Source organism: Eucalyptus grandis, chromosome 9 (assembly GCF_016545825.1).
Source record: "Eucalyptus grandis isolate ANBG69807.140 chromosome 9, ASM1654582v1, whole genome shotgun sequence".
Classification (NCBI taxonomy): Eukaryota; Viridiplantae; Streptophyta; class Magnoliopsida; order Myrtales; family Myrtaceae; genus Eucalyptus; species Eucalyptus grandis.
The window spans coordinates 30,299,336-30,308,464 of NC_052620.1; the positions used below are offsets into that span (position 1 = coordinate 30,299,336).

General features: G+C 41.4%; 1 protein-coding gene across 2 annotated transcripts; it reads left to right on the forward strand.

Moving 5' to 3' along the window:
* The first annotated feature begins 6,820 nt into the window (after positions 1 to 6,820).
* LOC120288036 (bidirectional sugar transporter SWEET1-like) lies at positions 6,821 to 8,453 on the forward strand. Of its 2 annotated transcripts, XM_039301296.1 has the most exons (6): positions 6,821 to 6,932; positions 7,050 to 7,086; positions 7,167 to 7,262; positions 7,390 to 7,669; positions 7,887 to 8,006; positions 8,131 to 8,453. In XM_039301296.1, the coding sequence occupies exons 1-6, from the start codon at positions 6,899 to 6,901 to the stop codon at positions 8,317 to 8,319; spliced, it is 756 nt and encodes a 251-aa protein (XP_039157230.1). In that variant the 5' UTR covers positions 6,821 to 6,898; the 3' UTR covers positions 8,320 to 8,453. The 2 variants fall into 2 exon arrangements, with proteins under 2 accessions (XP_039157230.1, XP_039157231.1); XM_039301297.1 differs by lacking the exon at positions 6,821 to 6,932 and having other exon boundaries at positions 6,983 to 7,086; positions 8,131 to 8,452.
* The last annotated feature ends 676 nt before the right edge of the window (positions 8,454 to 9,129 follow it).

The following is a 9,129-nucleotide window of genomic DNA, read 5'->3' on the forward strand; positions in this document are numbered from 1 at the left end:
AAATCAAATTACTTCACATTATTCTCACCAGGGCAAAATCAAGTGTGAAATGTTGTTTTTAGTATAATCTCTTTCCCGGTTCTTAATCGATTTGATAACATGTCCTCAAGTCAACTCCTTGAAGACATTAACACTTTTATAACAAGTCACCCAATTTGTCGATCTTTGACAATGAACACTTATCCTTCATTGTCACTTGATTAAGTCGACTATAGCTGATGTATAATGCCACGAACCATCTTCATTTCTCTTTCCATAAAACTAATGTTTCTTAAGGCAATGCACTAATATGCATGAATTCTCATTCATCAATCTTCACATCCGTACGTTCGGTTCTATAAATTCAAACAACAATAACTAGCAAGAAGCCTTCGAGAGTGGCTTTATGTCAAAGCTAACTCGATCATAATTTCTATCTCTTTCTTCTGCAACGTCCCGACATTTCTTATGACAACACATCTAGAAATTCTCACCATTGAGATGTCTTCTATTTCCACTCCAATCTGCCTTAACTACAACCATCACCAAGTAACCTCAACAATCTCCATCGAACAAAGGGTTGTCTTCAATTGACGAGATTAAAGAAATCGAAGATTCATTTCGACTCTCAATAAACTCAACACTTTCATGTGCTCCCTGACTAAGTTAAATTGCTACACGACCATGATCTAGTACTACAAGATGCTCCATGAGCCCAATCTACTCATGTAGTGTCGAAGTTACACTCCTCGGCAACTAGTCCAAGATGACTATTACTAGTGATTCCCCTTTCTTCCACTTATTTCAATAAACAAGTTCCCCAAACTTCATCAAAACTCGCTACGATACTCGATAGAATTTTCCCCAAAACATTCTTCCTTTGTCTAGTGCCAAGTCGGTTCCATTCCATTTATGTTCTTCTCACCATACCTGGATACTGAATTCATCCAGGTTTCATCCCAAACTTTCGACTCCTATCTGGTGAGTCTTCTACCTCTTGTCAAGTGCTAGGATGCACTATTTCTTGTACCAGAGACCTATCCCAAAAATTCCACAGTGCATTATATGGCGTACTTCTCTTGAACTGTTCTACCAACAGTGACAGCAGTAACTGTTGTCCAGATTCCATCTTCTTATGCGAATACAACATAAATCACTGTCTGTACTGGAGACACTTACCACAATTTCCTGTCCTCAAAATACACAAGACTGATTCATACCATCTTCCATAGAACAACATGTTCCATTAATCTGAATGTTGACCTGACTATGCCACCTTTGCTATTGGTTGGAATAAAATACCATTCTCTCAACATCAGTCTTTACCCTGACCGAATTCCCAATTTGCTTGCACTGAATCTTGACTCAGATATCGAAATATATTCCCTGATCATCCTTCCAGGTTGAACCTCAACAAAGGTAGCAACAACAGCATGATTCAGATCATACTGGCTCATCCAAACCCCAAGGAACACTTGCATCAAATCAATCTTATCGAGCTTAAGATCAATCAATGCTGCTACACTAGTACCAACCCGCGGTGGTACTCTTACACTTAAACTGGCCAGAGTCAACACTCTGCCTTCCAAATCCACAATAATTAAAAGCAAGCGATTCATACATGACAAACAATTCTACCAATCAACTATCAAAAGACATGCACCAGTCATGAATTTAAAGGTCTTTCCTACTATTATCCCATAGGTCATCGCACCTTATCACTCCAAAACCTAACCTTTGCTCTGATACCACAAAAAGAGGATGTCATGCCCCGACTCTCGGTAACGTGACTATCCTTCTATCTTGGTCGATTTTATTATGCGATATCCCAGGACTACATATCGCCGACTGCCCTTTTAATAACACATGCGAAGCGCTTATAAAAATCCCTGCACAATAAAGCAATGGGATCTACAAGTAGGACTAGGAAATTGAACCAAAACCAACACCCTTATGATCATATACAAGCCATACGAAGACAATTGGTTTCTACTCAAATTGATTCTATAGCAATCGTCATTAGGATCCTACTGATCATTCTCTGGGTTCTCCTTCGATACTCCTCTTCAGTTCCTCATCGTGGTTTTCCTCATCAAGTTCCTCCTCCTTAGCTCCTCATCCGGCCCCGAAATGGTTATTCAATAACCACCGAGACAACGTCTCGGCCAAGTTCTACCCCTAAGACCCGATTAGTAAACTAATACACTTTAGAGCGCCTATGCACAACATGAGTCGGAGGACTTACCTTGGCCTCGAATTCCACCCGCATATTAGCACAAATCAAACAAATCACCCAAGCAATAACATCACGTATCGAGCATCGATCTAATCGACTTAATCGATTACACACCAACAAGACCACTCACGGTCATTTCCATTCAATCAATCAATTTGCAACATCAAATCAAGGCAAAGTGATCAATCACATTGAATCACACAAATCGAATCATCGATCAATCGACCTAGTCGATTACAAGTCGATCAAATCATTTCTAGGTCATTCACTCCATCCCACATAACCTCTCCAATAGTACACTTAGTCACGTAGCCCATCAATGCTCTCAAGGCCGTTTAAACCAAGGTGACATAAGTAATGTACGGTTTACGTGCGTTCTTTAAGGCGCCGTTTCGCACGTGATATTCCTCATCACCGAACCACGCCCGTCATAGGTCACAAATCACCGACAGCCTACGTGCGTTCTTTAAGGCGCTTTTCGCACGAAGATGTCTTTCATCACCGAACCACGCCCGTCATAATTCATGGTAGTCTACGTGCGTCTTAAGGCGCTGCTTCGCACAAGGATATCCTTAATCACCGAACCACGCTACCATAAGTCATAGACAGTCTCACGTGCGTTTTTTAAGGCGCCGTGCACGTTGATATCCTTAATCACCGAACCACGCCGTCTATACTTCGTACTTGACGCCTCACCAATAGAATTCTCGCTAGCTCACCACTTTCTCCACTTTACAGCTCATCAAAGCATTATGAAGGTTAAATAAACAAACTCGGCCATTTACGAATCAATCATTCAATTCCACTCAAATTCGACCAATTAAGGAATAATTCCATAAATTGCACAATCACTTTAATTAATCACAACGTGGAGTTCAAATAAATAAACGGACCACGCCACGACGATCAAGACGAGATTTCAGTCATCAACCATCTAAATCTTAATTTCCGAAAAATAATTAATTAATAAATATTAACAATTCAATTTAACTCAAATTAAAGCCCAATTAAATAAACAGTACTTCACCCGGTCATCGCATAATATTCGATCATTGGCCATCCAAGTTGAACTTTCGAAAATAAATAATTAATTAATTTAATTCCGAAAAATAAATAAATAAACACAACAATTCCAATTTAGCACCATATGAAGCTCAATTAAATAAACGGTCTCGCCACCATCATCAGCATAAAATCCCGGTCACTTTGGCCATCCAATAATTTCCGGAAATAAATAATTAAATAATTAATTTCGAAAATTGATATTAAATTCCTAAAAATACCACTTAGGTCTGAATCGCTTAATTAACACCCGATAGGGACGGAAAATCCCAAGAAGCATCCAATAAATACTACAAGCAATTCTCTATCTAATTATACTAATCACACAACTAATATGCAAAGAAATTAACTAATAATCACTAATCAATTCTAATCTAACAACCTAATTACACTTAATTAACACTAACCAACCTTTAAGCGTAATTAGCAAACTAAGAAGGCATTAGTGAGTAAAACTCACTCAAAACGACGGGCTCGACGCGAGGATCGACTTTCCCCAAAGCGGGCCGAGCATCCGGGCTCGGGAAAATGGCCAAAACGGGCCAAAACCCTCTGCGATACCCATTTTATGCACTCTCTGTGCGTTGCTGGTTGGGGCCGTTCCGGGGCCAATTGAGGCGGCCAAGGGCGGCTAAGGGCGAGGTGGAGCTCCGGCGGGGTCGATGGTGGCCGGAGGTGGTCGGCCGACGGCCGTAGGTGGCCGAACGGGACCGAGCAGAGGCAAAACAGGGGCTAGGTTGCACGGCGGGGACGGCAGGTGCGAGCGTGAGGCGGCGGAGCGCGCGGCGTCGCGCGGGCGGCGGTGTGGCAGCTCCGGTGCGGCGGCGTCCAAGCAGCTGGTCGCTGTTCCTTCCGGCGACGCTGGACGCTGCTTCACTTTCTGCTGCCTTCTGGTTCGCACCAGCAAGAGGAGGTAGAGAGAGGCGGAAGAGAGGGCGTGCGGTGAGGTGCGGCCAACCGCGGAGCAACGGCGGCGGCTCCGGCTTCGGTGGGCGACGACGGCGGCGAGAGGCGGCGATGGCAGCTCGATCTCCGCTGGTCTTCGGCTCCCATGGAGGTTTGAAGAAAAGAAGAAGAAGATGGGGGAGATCCGTCGACGGAGGAGAGAGGAGAGGAAGAGAAAATCAATTTCTCCTTTCCCTCTCACACTCTCTCTTTCTTATGTCATTCGCAGGTGGCCCACCATGAGCTGCCCTCCACTCACAATTCCAAGACAAAATTGCCCCTTCTAGAAGCATTTAGGTAGGCCAAAGTGTGGGGGGTAGAGGTGGATACGAATTTTGTAGGTTTTCTTCCACTGAGCCTGATTCTCTTGAATTAAATCAAATCAACCCTATTAATTTATTCAACACCTCATTATTCCACCGGTATATTTCTTAAATGTAGCCCACTCGCATCCCAATTTCGCAATCCATGGCTTCAATTAAACGAAAATGGCCTTATTTATCCAAATAAATTAAAACTAAAAATCCTGGATGTCACACAACTTCCTGCTTAACAAACATATAAAACAAAGTAGATTTTGGAAAAGTCACTATTGTACTTGCTTTACTATCCCTATTCTTTGCTAGTTGACTAAGTGTTTATATAAATTGATTCCGCATGCGTTTAATTGAAAAATAAAAAGAATGGGTCGGCAATATGTCTCGGAACATCACAAATTAATCGACCGTTGAGGGATGTTCGCGTGCTTGAGATTCGGGGCGTGACAGGCTACATCTAACAGAGAATTACGTTGTAATTAGTATATCTCACCTCTTTGTTATGATCATCAATTACAAAAAAAAAAAAAGAGAGATTATATATAGGTAGCAATAGTTATTCACCGGCTCAATTTCAAACTATCAATAAAAAATGGCCCAAACTATTAGAGTCCTCTAGCAGCCGAGGCACTACCCTTATTCCCCATTGGGGGGGGGGCCCCCCGCTTGCTCACCGAAGAATGGGACTCTCATGTTTTCTTATCAATGAGAAGTATGAACTATGTCTCAACAATGCATGTGTATGCTGCATTAGAGAACTTCCATATCGGCAAATTAGTGTGATGTAAATGAGTAAATATATTCTAATTGACTCATAACTCATTCATTTAAGTTTTTATATGAAGTAAGTCTAATAGGATATATTCATGGGCTTGAATATGGACTCCCCTAGATAATCTCCCCAGCGAAGGTAAGGGATTCTGCTTCGTGCTTCAAACAGCTCCTCAACTCATACTCTCTGCAAAGAAGCTCCATAGGTAAGGTAGAGCTTCCCCTTGGCCTCCACGGCCTTGGAGCCTCCATTGCCGCGGAGATTTCTTCGGTTGTAGTCGCTTAAATAGCACACGTTATTTAGTCAACCGACATTTCTTTTCATGCCTTTGTTTCTGGAGTCACCTTTGAGGAATAAATTTTGGATTGGTGGTGGTGGTGAGAATTAACACGTTGGTCAACCCAAATTTGTCGAATCCTACGTTAAAGTCAGTGGCTCCATTATTCAGAGAAAAAGATTTGTTTGTAAAAGCCATGCTCCCTATCTTATCATCGCATAAATGTCTCTTTGATTTATATCCAACTCATATTATAAGTGTTATATTTTAGCTGGTACGTCCATGATGGGGTGCAATTGGAACGCACCGTTTTGTCTTGATGCGTTACGATGGAAAGATATTGATGGAGGGGTACGAAGGGAGATGTATAAAAGCCTCCCGAACACAACCGTTGGGTTGGTTGGCAGATCATTCGCTCCAAAACTTCTCTCCCTTTTTTTCATCAAAGAAGAAGGCATTCTATTTTCACTTTTACAAAAAACAACCGGCATTTACGCTGTGGAAATCGGATGCTTTCCTCTAATCGCATCCAGACCAACATGGAGTAATTTCGTTCGGATTCATCCGCAATTCAACGCTCGTTCCGGGTTAATTGCTGTTTGCGCATCGGAATAAGGTAAATCGTCTTCCACCAACTTGAATTCCAACAATAAGGAAAACGTCGAATGAATGTCAATTTAATCATGAAATAAAGTTGTGAACTCGATGCGCTCTCCACTGTATCATCAAAAGAGACAAGGATCCTTTCCATTCCACGATGGATACTGTGAATTCTTAGTCGCTCTTAGAAACTGGGGTGAGGTGTCATCGATTCGAAATGTTTAAATTAATTCAACCACTTAAAGACCATTCAAACTCCATCAAGAAAAAGATGTTGCACTACGATTATTTGCTTCAACAGTAACCCCACTTCCCATTAGTGGATTATAAATATTACCAAAACAAATATAGATGCAACGTTCCACTAAGAATGTGTGATCGATGTCACCTTCTAATCTAACTTTAAACAATTATGGCTAACTTTTCAATTACTGAAACATCCGCTTCGGACAGGAACTCCTGCTTCACCTCTTCCATTAAAAATACTAAGCTCCAATTCAAGTTTATAAGAATCCATTTTGGAAAAGAAGAGAAAGTTCCACTAATCTTTGTCTGCTCTCGTCATATTAGAGTTGGGTTTCTCTATATATGAACGAACCAGAGCTATTGACATTGCCAAATTAGAAAGGCCTTCAACTTCAGAGCGGATTTGCTGTTGTCACTTCGCCTTGTTTACTTTCTTGTCACTTGCTTTTGACCTGGGGAAAGCCATGGACATTCTCCGTTTCTCGTGCGGCATTCTCGGTACCGCGTTTCACATTCCAATTTCTGCATTATTTTTTGTCTTTCGATTCCGTCCTCTTTCGTCACTTCACTTGTTCTCAGCTTTAATGTCGCACGCTTTCCCTGTTTCCAATATAGGAAATGCAGTCGGTCTGTTCCTTTTCTTGGCGCCTATGTAAGTCACAGTGTATCTGTTTGCTAAGTTATCATCCCATCTTCTTCACTAAAACTTGTGAAGTTGCATAATTATTCTAGGACCACGTTCAAGAGGATCGTGAGGAGGCGGTCAACGGAGCAGTTCTCAGGCATCCCTTACATAGTAACTCTTCTTAGTTGCAGCCTCTCCACTTGGTGAGTTCTATAAGATTCGTAAAAATTAGCACAATGTTACTAAGGCACTAACCGGCTTGATTTTCTATCTAATTATCTAAACTCGTGGGAATCTCTCTATACTTGAAATGGCTAAATGATTTCACAGGTATGGGCTACCATTCGTATCTCCGGACAACCTTCTGGTATTAATCATTAGTGGCATAGGAGTTGTGATTGAGCTCACGTATGTTTGGATCTTCATCACATACGCACCAAAGAAGGAGAGTCAAAAGATCATGGGACTCTCTGGTCTTGCTCTGATTCTTGTCTTAACATTTGCCTTTGTCTCCCTCTTCGCCCTGCATGGCAAGACCCGGAAACTCTTCTGTGGCATCATGCTCGACATTTTCTCTATCCTTACGTATGCTTCACCTCTATCAGTCATGGTAAGAACTACTGTATTGTTAGATATAAAATATATTTCGCACTATATTCTGACAGTTTAAGCTTTTGAGTAAAGGATTATGCACTCAATTTAGATCTAGAATGCATCTTACATCTTAGAACATGTCATCATCAAAAGGATATGTGGGCTAGAATCAAAAGTTCAAAGTGTATTTGAATTATACAATTGGTTTCATCTGTTCCAGTTGGTTCATACAGATGTTGGTGATTAAGACGAAGAGCGTGGAGTTCATGCCTTTTTTGTTATCGTTGTCCTCCTTCTTATGCGGCATCTTTTGGCTCGCATATGGCCTTCTTAGTCAGGACCCCTTTCTCATCGTAAGCATTCACCTTATATCGTAATTGAGTGAATGTGTAAAGTGAGTATTCGAACTATGTTAGGTAATGACTTGGTTTATTTGAACTCGATGGTTATAAGAAGATCTTCGTAATGGCGTTGCAGGTGTCCAATGGACTGGGGACTGGACTAGGGATTGCCCAACTGATCTTGTATGCAATGTATGGCAAGAACCAGAGTCAAACAAAAAACGAGGTTAGGGATGAATTCGGGGAGATGGATCTTGAAAAGACAGGTCAAAATGAAGAAACGGAGTTGCCACACTCAAGCTTCACCGCTTCTAGCAAAAACTGACCAGCTTTCTTGAATGTATTATCATTCGAAATTAAGTGGTGACGGACTTAAGTGATGAGGTTATCACCTCAATGAGATTTGACAAAGATCATCTTTCCTTTTCATTCCCTCTTCTATTTTTCGGGTTTTGACTTTTATCCTATAGAATTCGCCTTCCTTACTCTCCTCAGTACATCAGCTGTGAGACAACTCAAGTGTTGCCTTATTTGTGAAAGGCCTTCACTGGTTCATAAGTCATGTTCACCTCAAAATGGTCACTACATTTTATGGTTATTCAAAATGCACCTTTTCAAAATTGGCACATGTGGGAGGTCGTTACAGTCTCTCCCTCCTTAAACACTCAACCCCCACTACTATCATTGATAATTAACTCACAATCCACACCCCCCCCCCTTCTCTCAACGATGGCGACGAGTTCCTACTAAGATGGACGTGTGATTTGTTTTAAAAAGTTCTCACATCGGAGAAGGTGTTTTGTGAAATAGTTAATATATCATAGTTAGTTCATAATTCATTGGTTAAGCTTTTGAGCGAATGTGAGTCTAATCGGATATATTCACGAGCTTGAACTTAGACTTCCCTTTGGTGATCTCTCCATGTGAAAGATATCAAGTTTCTACCACACGCTACCAAATAAATGATACTAGATCGATGGTAATTTGGTAGGACTCTAGTCTTTTCGTGTTTGGTAAATATCTCAAGTAAGTAATCTCAGGACCAACGTGGCTTCCAAGCAATCTTGATGGTTTGGTCCAGTGAAAGAAACTTGGTGGGCATGTGGTGTAGTAACACGTCTCAATGGCAATCTTC